This window comes from Haliaeetus albicilla, chromosome 4, assembly GCF_947461875.1.
Source record: "Haliaeetus albicilla chromosome 4, bHalAlb1.1, whole genome shotgun sequence".
NCBI classification, from domain to species: domain Eukaryota; kingdom Metazoa; phylum Chordata; class Aves; order Accipitriformes; family Accipitridae; genus Haliaeetus; species Haliaeetus albicilla.
The window spans coordinates 21,100,807-21,115,961 of NC_091486.1; the positions used below are offsets into that span (position 1 = coordinate 21,100,807).

The 15,155-nt window shown below is 38.3% G+C and overlaps 1 protein-coding gene across 1 annotated transcript in view; it reads right to left on the reverse strand.

The window, feature by feature from the left end:
* Positions 1-7,638: 7,638 nt before the first annotated feature.
* GRB14 (growth factor receptor bound protein 14) overlaps positions 7,639-15,155 on the reverse strand; it is a 67,795-nt gene continuing 60,278 nt past the window's right edge. The window contains exons 13-14 of the mRNA XM_069781258.1: positions 12,470-12,563; positions 7,639-8,337 (exon numbers count right to left, since the gene is read on the reverse strand). Coding sequence (XP_069637359.1) covers positions 8,191-8,337; positions 12,470-12,563 — 241 coding nt within the window. The 3' untranslated portion in view covers positions 7,639-8,190. The remainder of the gene's footprint in view (positions 8,338-12,469; positions 12,564-15,155) is intronic.

Sequence of the window (15,155 nt, forward strand, 5' to 3'; positions counted from 1 at the left end):
AGTTTTATTTCTAGCAAAGAAATAGAAACAATTAGATCACTCCCACAATGCTTTTTAGTTCCTAACTCTACAGTGCTGAGCAATGAGGAACTTTTTCTTCAAAAGTATCATACATCTTACACTTTCACAAGGCCAAGGCCACTTCAAATATAGATTCCTACTGCAAATCCTTTCTTGTAAAGAAGGCTTTGGGGTTTTTTTGGTTGGGGTTTTTTGTGTGTGTTTTTTTCTTAAACAGACAATACAGGATAATAAGTATAAATAGCATTATCAATGTACAGGTACTAAAGATGAAAAACATTCCTAATTTCTAGTTCAACTTCATATACTTCTCCTCGTTTACCTCAAAAATAGAGATGGTTATTGTTCAGTCACAGTGAACCCAGTGACCACAGTCCATCATTAAATATAATATCAGCTACAATTTCCACTTCAGCACCAATTGAAGTATCACCTTATTACACTTTGTGAATTTCCACAAGCCCTCCAAGTTATTTTTGATGTCTTTGACTCTGATCCTGCCAACACTTACACACATTATCTTAAGCATACTGAAATCCATAGCATTATGCACAGCACACAAACAAGCACATGCATCATTTCAGAAATGAGGACTTCATTAATTGTTCAATACAGAAGCAAACCCCTTTAGATGTGATGTGTACAAGCTAGGAAAAATCACTCCAATAGTGTATCTATTGTTGTTCCAAGTGTTAGTATCTCTTTTAAAATTCCTTCCTTAGCCTTCCATCCTCCTACACACATCACCTCCTTTACATTCTCCTTAAATGCCTAAAAATAGCTAACTATGCATATGGTCTGAGCACCACAGCCCTATACCATGTAACTGGGGAGAAAGTATTTTAGTTTGAATAGCTGACCTCACATCCATCATCAGAAGAGATTTTTCCATGAGTTATTTCCCAGAACTTAAACATTTCACATAGGCTGTAGATTTGGCAATTGCGAAAGTTCTGCACAAGTTAACAGAATAAGGGGGTTTTTGGTTAAAAAAAAAATCCCACACAACAAACTACAAATAAACAAACAAAAAACCCCAACCTGTGAAAACTTCATGCATTTTTTTCTCCCACCTGCATCCTCTTGCACTGTAAAAAAATTCATTTCCCTCAGTTTAAGGATTTTTCTTCACATTAGAAAGTTTTAGATGACATAAAAAACCAATCTAAATTTATGATCTCACTTGGGAGCCTATCAGCCTACCCCATATTCAGGAACGCAAGACTAAGGACTCATTCTTTTGTTCAGCTTCAGCCACCAGGAGGAAAGCAGGAAGCACCTCATTCAATGGCCTCTCAATTTTTTCTACCAACTTGCTTACCCTAGTTAATGCTCTTTCCTCTGCTCCTTCTCTTTCCCCAAGTACTAGCTGGCATAATAGAAGGGGAAGCTAAAACACATCTGTGAAAAGTAGTGTTCCAATTTAGCTCAGAGCAGAAAGAAAGCAAGAAAGGGAAGTTGTACATCTGAGTCAATGCATCTCCCAGAGAACTAGAGAAATGCTTCCAGGACTGTGCTCTGCTAAGGAAGTTCCTAGGTCACAGTCTAATTTCACACCATCAAAGAGGAACACCTACTATTTTGGATAAAGAACAACCATTTTTACTCAGACTTAACCTCCACAGCAAGATCCTAGCCATGCAAGTTCAGTGGTGATAGCAATACAAACACTTTCCTTGGGTCTTACTCTAGAAAAGGCTGTGCTCCAGTTCCGCTGCCTACTATGGCCAGGGCTAGAAACATACACTGCGTTTCACATAACCGAAGCCTAAAGAATACCACATAGAGCGTAAAATTCAAAAATAAAGGCCCTCTAATTTATAAACAGGACAGAAAAAAAGGGCAACACAACAGTTACACAACAACCTCCCCTCATACTTTCCCCTCCCCACCTCAGGCCCCCCAATCTTAAACAATTTCACTCACCACACATGCTGACCTCAATCTGATGTGCAACACACCTCCCCCAAGTACACACCTACTAGTCAAACCCAGAGCACGCATATTTATTACTGGCAACTCATTAACTCTGACAGCCTCCAGCTGGTGGGGCTCATCAGCCTCACCTGAGGGGTGGCTCCTCCCTTTCCAGGAGGCAAAGGGCACAGAGCAGCCTCCGGGCCGTTTGCAGTCCCCTTAGCACAGGGCCGCCAGGAGACCCTGGGGCAGGCCCTCACCTTCCTTCAAGCCTCGTCCACCGCGACTCGCTCCCATGGGGTGCGGGGGGCCATCGGCCGCGGTCTTCGGTGGCGCTGTGCCAGGCGGGCCAGAGGCAGAGCTGGAAGGAGAGGGAGAGAAAAGTAAGGTTCAGCTCTCCCCACCGCAGAGTGCGGCACCTGAGGGGTGCTGCCTACCGCCTACCTGCCCCGCTGGGCACCGGCACGGAGGGGCGGCAGGGCAAAGCTCACCCCAACCCTCCCCTGCGTAGCCAGGTCTTGTCGCCTCCCGTACCCTCTCACAGAGGCGTTACGAAACACCTAACGCCTCACGTGTGCCCACACACGTGCAGATGCCAAAAGCTGTGCCACGCCGCCAGCGTTGGCTAGCGCCAGCCGCGTAGGCTCCTTCCGTGCCACAGCCGGTGCCCACCGCCTTTGCTCTCTGGGCTGCTCCTAGGCTGCCATGGGGGTTCACTTCTCCCAGGGAGGTGGAAAGCAAAAAGCCAGGCCCCAGGGCCGCCTCTCCGCCCTAGCTATCCCCTTAATGGGCAATAAAGTCATCTATTTTCTTTCCCCTGTGGGAGGGGAGGACAAGCCCGTCTCCTCCAGGGCCAGCCCTGCAGGTTCAACAGCACCTGGCTGCTCCCGCTCACCCCGAGGCTCCGGAGGGTCCCACCTGCCCCCAGCCCCAAATCTGCCCAACTGCTGCCTTGGGCACAGCTGTGAGGACACGGGCTCTTCTCACCATCCACCTCACACACACACGCACCCACACCCACACACCCCCCTCGAAAAACTGGTGTGGCGGACAGCCCCTCTTTCGGAAACTTTGCCTGGCATTTGCCACACTGCCCAGCAGCTCCCAGGTGGCATTGATGTACCTGAGTGGTTCCCATGGAAACCCTGGGGTTACTCGCACGGCTAAAATCCAGCTTATGCTTAAAGGTTGTTGTAACCGCATCTCCGTATGTTTAGTTTTTAACCATAAAGTTTAGGGCAATCATCTGTATTATCAGCATTAATTGCATAAAGTTCTATTTTGAAAATATGACTCACTAGTGGATAGAGTTTTCCCAAATTGCTTAAAAGATTAATAAAATAATCAACTTAGCAGAGGGGAAAAAAAACACAAACTATTCCTGTAAGGAAATGACTTTATTGCCTATACATGTGAATGAGCTGGTTTAATACTCAGGTTCACTGCCTCCTCTGCATTTAATCTTTTCCCTTTTATGTCCTACTCTGATTTTTTTTTTAAAAGACTTTCAGGCTTTTTTAAAATTAATTATACAAATCATTAGTATTAAAAAGGTAATATAATGGTTTCAAGAACAAGCTTCACAGACTATCTGCATATTTAATCATCTCTGCTAATAAATTTTTAATCACTCATTGAGTTCAGGTTCTTGTCTTGAAGCTTAACTTGATAACAAACCTAGCAACTGGTAGAACTAATTGGTACAGAGTAAGTGAATAATTTATAAGAGGAAAAAGCACTGGGTGTTCTGGAGGTGTGCAGAGACCACAAGTCACAGATTATTTCTGGGAGGAATCAGGAAAACAGCGGTTGATTACAGGAATTTTGTGATACACTGCTGACATCCAGAGGCCAACAGTCAATACTGTTCACATATGTGAACCAGGCTGTAAAGCGCACTGTAAAGCCAGATTCATTAAGTTTTAAATATTCATGCATTTCATTAAAGTTAACATTAATTGCACTACCATACACATTGATTATGCATAGACCATAAGTGTTTAACCTTTGAAAGCTTGCAAGTATATTCAAGTAATGGGGTATGTCCCATCTTCGATGATTTCAGTGAAAGCTTCAGCTACAAAGTTGAAATTAGAAATGGAATGCATTACAGTGCTAAGGAATAGTAGTTTGAAGTATCAGAACAGTAGTAAAAATAATTGTTTTACTAACCAAACACAAACGCTGATGTAAGCTCTAAGTTGCTTTGTATTTTTCTAAACCAAAGTAATAAAGGTAACAAAAATTAAATGTAACATTTCTTACTGACAAATGCTAGGCTGATTTGCAAGCTACATCTATTAAATAGGTTTAGACAGTTAAACCTAATTGGTGGCTGAGTGGCTTCTATTTAGATGAAGAGGAGTAGCTTCTAAACAATGTAACAACAACAAAAAAAGGCTATTCTCTTGAAATAAGCTGATTTGTGTCTTAAAATGAGACACCCCAAACCCGCTTACACCACAGAATAATTCTACCCCCAGGGAAGCACAAAATGCTACAATTCTTAAACCAGGATGTAACAGACAACATTTGACAGAAATTCAATTACCCTTGAAAGATCCTACTTGTAGTTAGTTACATATGTAATCCTCTTTTATTTAATGGGTTAAAGCTCTCTTTCAAAACATTTAGTTTGATGAACTGAAGACTTGCTACATTTCAAAAAATTCATTAAGTGACTTAATAAGATTGTTAAGTAAAAACACTCAGAAGTTAAAAAATGTCATTTAATGCTGCCCATGTAACCTTAATTCCGGCCGTGTATGTATATGCATTATGAAACACTAGTGAATTAACTTTTAATCTCCTTTGAGCCAAGAAGATTTTAAGATTGGAAACTAAGGCACAAAGGGCATGCCAACAAATACAACGCTGAGCTTTAGAGCAATCTCTGAACTAGCTCACATCTTGCAGAGCATACCCCTGCAGGGCTAATTACCCCAGATAGAAAGCTGGGCTTGTACAGTTATACTGCTTCTGGTATCGCCGCATGGCAAGCTTCGTTCTCCCTTCCTGGCACTGCACTGCGCTGCACGACACAGATACACTCACAGAAGTATACAATTTTAAATCTGAAGAAAGTATGAAGTGTATTTCAAATATCACGCTTCAAACCTAGGTGCTTTGACACTGATTTTCCATCAAGAAGTTTAAGACTGTAGACTCTGATCTCCCCAAAGTAGAGGTAAAAACTTATCACTTACTTATGATTAAACAACCCTTCTGCAAACAATACCAATTTCAATTATCATTTTTTAAAAAAATCAGTCCTTAAATGCTCTGTGAGGTAAATATAAAGTTGTTCACATTTTGTAGAGAAGCAAACCATTGGAGACAGATAGACTGGCTTGCCTAAAATAGCACTGATTTGTCCCTGAGCTGTTAACAACTCCTGATTAGCCCATTTTCTTTGTGAAGGTGGGCACCAAATTGTAGTATTCGTAATTAGAAGCCACAGTTAACACACTGAAATTCTGTTTAAACAGCATTGCCTACACCCTCAAAGAACTTCATGGTCAGACATATCCTGGGAGGTATCATAAAAAACCTTGTCATTTTTCTGACAAGAAAATACTGGTTGCTAGCAAGGATCTTGCAAGTCATGTATCAACCACCTGTACCATTTAGCATGTTTTAAAGTAGTCTGGGATATCAAAGAGTTTTGATTGGTTTGGTTTGGGTTTTGTTTGGTTTTGTTTTTACATATTAAGACTACCTCCTTCATGCTTCTTCGTTCATTAATATCTAAATGAGGAGGTAGCCTGTTATGTCATTTAAACACCAAACTAGATTTTATTGGTTTTACTGGTTTGGTTTTTATGGCATAGTCAGTAACAACCACAAAGTTCAAGAAAGGTATGCACATTTGTAAAAAAAAAAGATTTTGTATTCTCAGCAAGATTTCAGTTTAGATTTTAACTGAGAGCTGTCAAAATGCAGGAGGCGACACTTTACAGAGTAAGAATGCTTTGAATACTTGCCTGTTAAAAACTTCCAAATGTCCAAAAACCAGGCTCATTAAGCTATACTTCATTTTACTTAGGGTTGTTTGATGTTGGTTGTTTTTTTTTTTCTTTTCACTTGTGAAAAAAACCTGAAAAAGCAGGCGAAGATTCTTGATGGTTGGTGTCCCTCCACCACATGACATAATCCCCACATTCTGTTTTCTTTTCTGATAGGACCAAAGGTGACAGGTACTCACTCACCAAGCAGTTAGCTTCTCTACCAAGCATGCTAGCAAATACATAAATTCAAATAAAAATTATGGCAAAGCTTTCACATGTCCAAGTTAAAATGGACTACAGTAGACGATTCATTTTGTTTGTCAGAAGATGATCAAACAACCAGGGATGCAGAGGAGAATGTTTCTCCTTATTCTATACCAATCTCTGAAATAATACTAGGCCTGAGAAGTAATCACATTATTAAACTAAACCTGAAGAGGTCTTAATTAAAACTACATTTTTGTAATTACAATTTGAAATTATATTTGAGTTTTAAGAGTTAAACTTATTAGACTGTGAAGGGTTTTACAAGGCATTCCTAATGTAATGAGCTTAGGCACCACATATGTTGCATCTTTGGTACACGTTATGAAGAGTTGCTTTTTTAATGAGCTTTAAAAACTGTATTTGCATACCAGAGGAAAAGGTCAGTGATGTGTGGATCAAGTCAGTAAATTAAGTATCACAGAATTATGTTACCATGATTGCCTTCCACAGACACACAATAACAAAACCATAAGCTATAGTTACCACACTATTTTAATGCTTCCATCCACATGACCTTGTCGGCTTACACACAGTGGTACTGCTGTGCCTCAGGTCCACCGTACTCCATCCCTTGCCCAGGCCTTCTCCACCTTCTCTCCCCACCAACTTCTACAGCAGAACAGCCGGTATGTCTGACAGTCAGAGAATCAAAGCAAGCACAGGCAGGAGGAGGCAGATTCGGTGTGATGGCCCCTTTCCAAGCACTACCTTGCACTCCAGCCTTTACCCCAAGTAAAGATGCCCAGGGCCAGGTCCTGAACCCTCGTAACAGTATCAAACCTATTGGATAGCAAAGCATCAGGACAGAGATACCTCTTTCAATCCAAGCCCCATTCCACTACAGTCTTTGTTCAAGGATCCAGCAGTATCACCTCTCTTTCAAAACACAGATACCAAAAGTATTTTTAATGCTAAGGTCCAAAATTTGATTCAGCCTACCGTAACAGTTCTTTTTAGCTGGAATGTTAGATGTTTGGTAATCTCTGAAGACTGGTTGACTGGTAGCTATACTGAAATTTTTATTCTGTGATAAATAATAAAATAAGCTAGGAACTGACTGCAAATACACTCTCACCAGGTTTTCAGCAAAGAGTAAAGTTCACTGGATTCACCTTTATTTGTAAGTATTTTAAATACGGTAAGTATTATAACATTACCTTTATTTTTTAAGGGCAATTGAAGTTGATTCCCTCCCCAGCTCTGCAACAATCCACAGCACTTAACAGGTCAGTCTCTCCCTCTCTCTGTGTTAGAGATTGTAGGTATACACTAAACCCCGTTATGCACTACATGATACTTTATGCATGTTTATACATATCACAGCCACATGACACTCCAGCTCTATATAAAGAAGTAGATTTAGTCATTAGAGAAAAAAAATCCTTTAAAATACTACAACAGTAATAGCACAACTCAATACAACTGATCAGTTATTAAGTAGTTTTAATGATTTTTCACTTTTTGTATGATAATCCTCAAAGTAGCATTCAAAAATATAGTGCAAAATATTTATTCATTTTATTTACAAATAAAATGTGCAGTTCAGCTTCTTATCCTCACCACAGTAAATGCTAATTCTTCTATGTGATGAATAGAAATTAAGAAACATTTGAAGAGACAAAAAGTTATTTTTAAACCTAAGAACAAAGATCTTCCCTTCAGTTATATTTTTCTAGAAGTTACACAATATTATTTTTTTAAAAATTCTTTTCAGTTGAAAAAAAACCCCAAAGAAGTCCAAGACAACACTAAAGAATTACATAGGAAAGAATGTTTTTCTAAAACCATAAAGTTAATTTTGCTGTGACAATCACAAAGCAAAGTTCTTATCTATCTAGAATATAAATTTTTTTTTGCAGCTTAAACATAGAATTTTTACAATGTAATGCTTTTTCCCTTCTTACTATACAAATTGCCTTTAGGGGAAAAAGTATTCTAGTATCTTCCTTTCCCTCTGATGAAACAACAGATGCTTTGGTTAAAGAGCAATTCGCGCACAATAGTGTTTTAACTTGCAAGGCAGTACTCCTTTATTAAGTTGGTAGAATTCCACTAGCTGGATGAGATCAGTAAATCTGGTATGACCATCATCAAGGGTATAGAATAGCTTCCCATCATCTTCCAGCTGTAAAAATGGAAAAACAAGATAGAATAAAATCCTCTTTTGCTATGGTATTTCTTCCTGATTGAAATACTTGTTTGAGAAATCTTCTTGTAGACCAAGATATTCATAATCTTATGACTACTGAGAGAAGGAAAAATACAGTCATCATTCACAGCAAGATCAAAAATAAACAACAGAAAAAAAAATGCATTCTTTAACTTCCCCTTTAAGTTAGGTATACGCCTAAAAGGAAAGAACAGTTAAATAAGTATAGGAATATTCTTTCTGGACTAACAATACCACTTTATGCCTTTGCTTTGGAATGATAGCTGGAGTTAATATGAACACTGAGTTTTTACAGAGTGACAGCAAACAACCAAGTTTCAGCTTACTCAGATTTCAACCTTTGCTCCATTCACTTTCTGTGTAACTGCTACATTTTGTATCACTTATTTTGTAAGGTGCAAAGAGGCTACACACCAGTGCCTTGGTGTACTGGATGGTATGTGCTACACAAGAAACTGCCCATCACAAAAGTAACATGCTTGACATAGTAATATGTTCTTTCTTGTAGGACAAAGAACTGCTGCGGCTCCAAATGCATGTATGAACATAGATACAGGAGAGAAAGAAGAAACTGCAAAACATACCTTGAAGATTACTTTTGAGTTTTAGATGCTTAAAAATTTACAGTCAGTATTTCCCTATTCTCGGTTACTGAACATTAGCTCTTGCACAATTTGTATTGCACTGCTGACTATGTACTACCTTGATTTATATCCCCTACTGCTGATATGTCTAATATCAAGAAGCTTCAGTGCAATAGTGACTAATTAGTATTAATATAAATAGAGAGAAAAAGAACCTATTTAAACTATTTTTAAAAAGAAAAGGGAAAAAAGATACTTCAGAATTTTGAGAGAGTAGTGAACAGAAGATCCTGAAGTAGGGCTAGCATACAGTAGCAGATGGTGTGCTAGAGAAAGATGCAACTATGCTACTTGAGTACAAGGGAAGGGAGAAGATATAATTAGCTCTCTTACCTGTAATTAAGATTCTCATCTGAAGCAGCTGTTGAACTGCTTATGATTCCTGGTTATTCTACCCCTTTCTACCATATCTGGAAGTTTGTAATTTCTTTGTTTGTAATTTCTTTGTTCTCAGACTTTGGTCAATCCAGGTCAAACACTGCTAGTTAAGGAATTACCAATGTGTGCATGTGTAAATTCCTGTGCTCCAGTCAAGAACCTGAAAATGGATTATCATCCATTGGCCTTTCCTTATGCATGCAATTTTCCTGCCAACACACTGAAGACAAGGAAGAGTTGACAATTCAGATGCCTGTTGACTGGGATTTCATTTTTAGCTTATTTTCCCCCTCGAAGTTAATTCCAAACCTTGAAGTGAACACCAGACAGATCTCCAATTCTAAAGTAAAAACAAAGTAAAAACTTGTATCGAAGTTATGTTGCCCAGGAACTTAACATTTTCTGAAAGCTAAGAAGGCTGTTATGAGAGAACATTTACTGGAAAAAGACAATCCCAGAAATGTATATCAATTCTTCTTCTTTCACATGGACTACAGAACAGCTAATTTCAGGATAGACTACACTGAAGTTAACTTGTATCAGCTCAGAGTAGTAAGGCTGAAAAATACATTTAAGCTATAAAGTTTTCCAATTTTCACAGTGTGGGATCTCAAATGTATCCCAAAGGTTTTCTTTTGAACTTTTTACAATCAATTCCCTGCCACCCACCTGCAATACCTGCTGCACATGTTACCAATGTTAACATGATGCACTTGTTAATGGGGGGGAAGCTTGAATTGGCAGGCTGCATGCCCTATCTGAAAGGAGACATTTTTAAATGCAGTATAACCTGAAGCAACCTAAAATGTAAGAGAAAAATAATTCATTTAGAGACTGAATGATTTTTAACTTGTAAAAAGACCTTCTAAATGCCATTTATTTACTTACATTTAGTAGGAAAATTTATCTCCTCTTCCCAAAGACTGGAAAAAGGCAAGAGTTTAGAAGAACAATAGGATTTGAAGTTCAAAAAGGTAACCTTGATCTCCAACTAATAAGCCACCAACTTACTGCAGTAACACAAAATGCCTTGTTTCTTAAAAAATGATAACTTAATTTAGAAGATCAGCAGCAACTGGAAGAAAAACCTTTTCCTCCTCAAAAAATACTTTTCTGAACTCCTTAAAAGAGTATTGTTCTAGCAAAACCAGAGCATGCGGTAAGTCGGGGTACCGAGAATGGCATGAGGCTACTGAATGCGACTGGAAACTAAATGACAGAAAGGAATTGAAATACGCCTATGTTTGGGGAACTAACAGTTTCCATATTCACATTCTCTCTCTGGATTAAGTTGTTCTCATTACACATTTATTTTTTCTGGTAACTAGCATACGATAAATTGCTCTACTTTAAAAAAAATTTTAAAAATTTTCCTTCAAGTAAGACAGGTTTTGCATTGAAGTGGTACAGGTCTTCTAGATCATCAGCATGGAAAAATCGACCCAAGTCTGTAGACAATCCATGTCAAACCAAAGAATTCCTGGTTCCACCAAAGACCCTACCACAGGAGAGCAAGGTTTTAGCATGCGTGTATACGATTAATTCCTCAAATGCACTGCTTACATCTGCAGAAGAACATTAGAATTGATTGGATAATTTTTTTGAAGGGAAGAGAAGAATCATCCAGCTCAGAGGAAACTGAAGATAACTGCAGCTTCCTGCTACATCTGCTCTCAGAGAAAAGAGGGTCTGTTTCCTGATAGGGAAAGAAAAAAGTGGTCTCTTAAATTTGAGAGTTAAATGACATCCCAATGAAGTAGAATCATACAGTATTTGTACGGAGTTCAAAAGGTTTTCTAAACCACACAACAGTTATCCCAAAGTAAATACTAGAAGCGACCACAGTCAATAGAATGACAGAGATCTTACACCTGGGATTCTGATCACAGAGCATATGCTGACACTTGCATGGGATCCAGGCATAACTATCACCTTTGGATTAAGGACTCCTCCACTGTTTGTAGCTAAACACAACAAAAATCCTGGGCAATTCTTTTAACTAACATTGATTCACTCCTTTCCTCCTCCCAAATAATGCTTCAGTTTTATTCTACAGGAACTTTTTTAGGGGAGGATATCAGCTACAAGCCATAGATAAGGAATACAGAAATTTGGTGAATGATCATAGGGGATCACCAGATCAGAAACAAAAAAAATGCCACTACACTCATTTCTACTGAGAAACAGCAGAAACTCCTAGAAATTTCAGTAGGCAAAAACATGGAGGCTAGAGTATTATGTATGCTGGAAGAAAGGTTCTTCTGAAGAGAGAAGACAAAGCTACAGGTTTGCTCAGTTATGTCAAGCATCTGTGGCTAAAACACATAATGCTGAAGTGTTTCTCATCTCAACAGAAGCAGCCTGTAAAGAAAACAGCATAAACCACCTCTGCAGAGAGTGGAAGTGATGAGAAAAGCTAGCCATTTGGGCAGGAGAATTGGATGGTATCTTCAATGAAAACTGATGCAAATATGATTTCAATTTAGGAAATTTCAGCTTACCTGTAAATAGCTGGACTAAATAAGGATACCAAATTTTTTGCTAAAATTGTCCCCCTGAAGAAGACTTGAACATGAATATACCACAGTAACATGAATCAAGAAGAGAGGTCAGCAAAAATGTTTGGACTCCAAATACTGAGAGAAACTATCCTGAACGGATAAGTCAGTGAGATATACACACACACATGTCATAGGCAATCCACCTAAACAGCTTACTAAAAAGAAATTGTGCACATATTGAAAAATGAAAAGGCAATATGACCTTTATTAGTACATGATTTTCATGCCATCAGGGTTGCTTCTATTCCAGTTCAAATAGATTTGTCTATTTTTTCAAAGCACTTTTTAGGATTTCATAATACTAGTCAACCTTTATAACAAATCAAACAGCAAAGCTTAAAAATGTTCAACTCTAGTCAAGAATACTAATTGTTTTTAGTGATACAGGTATTATGTTTACACCTTCCATATAACAGCAAAAGAAAAAAATCCATCAATATTCTATCACAATTATTCAATTGTTTTGTTTTACAATTGTATATATAAACTGAAAAATTTACTTACTGGTACAATTTGAAAATGCTTTATTTTTAATCCATGACTCAATGACAACACAAATGTTTTGGGGTTACTTTGGCTATCACGTACCAGGAATACCCTAAAAGAGATTGAAAATTTTCACAGTAAGATCACTCTGGAAATCCTTTTGTAAACCTCCAGTTAAAACTGTTGTTAATTCATTACGGTAAGTATTAGTGAAAAGCAAAAATAATATTAATTATGTACGTTATGCTTTTAATCAGTATTTCTTTGCAAATGTATCACTGGAAATACTTTTTCTTAAATTCTTCTTCACCTTGTCTATTATGTGAAAAATATGCATTCTCAAAATGAATGACACTGTAGGCGTTAGTTTTTACGCTGCATAGAATTACAATGCATCTCTTCAGACAGAAATGCACCCTCAAAGTTTCTGCTCTGAACAAGAGCTTTCTTTGGACTCTGACAGTTACCTAAATCACAAGTATTATAGGGAAAATTCAAAAGGTAGTTCAACAGGAAGTTTACAGAGAAGGTAATGCAAGACATACCAGAATCGTTTTCACATCTGGCCAATATTCATAAATGCACACTCACTTCTGCACATCCGCAAAATTCCCACTCTGCTCACTTTATAGCATCATTATTCAAATCACAACACTCTCAATGGCCAACAGTGTCACTGCAACTAGTTCACTGATAACTTATTCCAGCCAGGTTATGGACAGACATAATTTCACCATAATTCTGGTAGGATATTCTGGTACAGGCAAAGGATGGTTACCAGCAAGAGACAGCTTTCCCTAAATCACTGGGTTTGGAATATCAGCAGAGAACAGTTTGGAAGACAGAGGGAAGTACCTGATTCACAGCTTTGTAGTGGAGAGAGTCTGAACTGTTTGTACCGTGCAGGCCTGGAACAGATATAGCTAACCACTGTACCAGAGAAGGGAAATGGAGGGACAGCCATTGGCAGGCATGCTCCTCTTTCAGGACACAAAAGAAATGGGCAAGATGGACTTGCAGGCATCAACCAAGTGAGCACTAGTGGCCACCTACTTTTGCCCAACCACATACCAGGAACGACAGCACAACTACTACATGAAAAGAAAGGATTTCAGGAGAAGAAAGCAGACAAAGGCTTCCAGTGGATTTTCACTGACTAACAGCATGGATCCAAACTATTAATTTCATCCTCAAATTTTTTCAAGAGTTCTGTTTTTGCAAAGTAAGAAAACACCTGGAATTAAGAAATTGGAGTCCATAATCATTAACATTTCTACCAAAATCCCCATCCAGTCTAATTCGGAGCTCTGATACTAATTCAGTTATTAAAGAGGGATAATTGCCAACTCTGCATACGGCTTGTAAGAGCACACGGCAAATACAAGACCAAACAAGACTTCTCAATAGACTCAGGCTCTCCTAATAAGCTCTCTCTCACCACCTAGTGGCCTTTCACCCTCTCCAGGACATGAATTAAATTTTTCAGAGCACAGTTAGATAGATCCTTTGTATGAACTGAAATCTTTTGTATGTTTGTCATTAAGGACTGGCATTTTATTTTATTCAGAAAAATGACACGACAAGAATGTGCTACTTTGCAGATATCCAAAATGGGGTCTCTACACCCAAATACTGGGATCCACATTAAACAATATGCAAAGTAATCACATTGCATAGGAAAGAAAATACAGGTTGATTAGAATTTACATTGCCTTTCATCAGTTCTTTTAAAGTCCCTTTTCTTACTTTTTTCCTTGTTTTAACAGCAAAGATAAGTAACATTTGGCCTCCTTCACACAAAAAGATCTTTACTCTTTTCTAACCTTATCACAATATACCTACTTTAGTTGTCAAAGAACCTTTAAAAACTTTATTATGAAGAAAGGGGTTGCAGTTCACAGAATCATAGAAATGTCTGTTGGAAGGGAGCTTTTTAGACATGCTGGATGACTCCAAACAACTGCTCCTTCATAAACTTACAAGGAATGCTCTGAACTACCAGTTGCATTTTGTCATGAGCCTTTCGTTAATGCTATTATCCCATTCATCAATCAGATGCCGTCAGTTTGCAATCCTGTCAACCATTTATCACTGAAAAGTCTTCAAATATCCTTTAGGGGGTAAAGTATGAAATCTACATTATTGCTACATAAACTTCTTTAAAGAAGTTGGTTTGACACCAGAACAATAGATCCAAAAACTTTATTCCTTCATAGCACACCTTAAGATTGTTGCTGTCCCCAATTCTGTTATTGGGTTATCCAAATACTGAGACTACTGTAGAGCCTTTATATAATAGTCCCTTTATCTTCTATAAGCCATCATGAACAGCATATTTGTTGGTACATTTGGTGTTACAGAGGTCCTACAATCTCTGTCATATATGCAGGAGATCTCCCTGCTTTGGATCACCTTAAAAGGCTCAACATGGATTATTTTCTCTGCACCTGACCCCAGAAACTAAAATCTTACTATTCCCATGAAAAACTTCTGTATTTCTGGTGATAATTCATTCTTTCAGCCCATCAAAAAGCACAGCATTTGTCACATGCTGTAATGTATTAATGACTTCATTTAAACTCCTGAATATGTATCTGACAGCATATGAGCGCTCATACTAGCATGTTCTAGTCAATTCTAGACGGTCAATGCAAGAGGATCATCCTCACCAAAACCACAATGCGTATCTATGAGTAGATCCGAG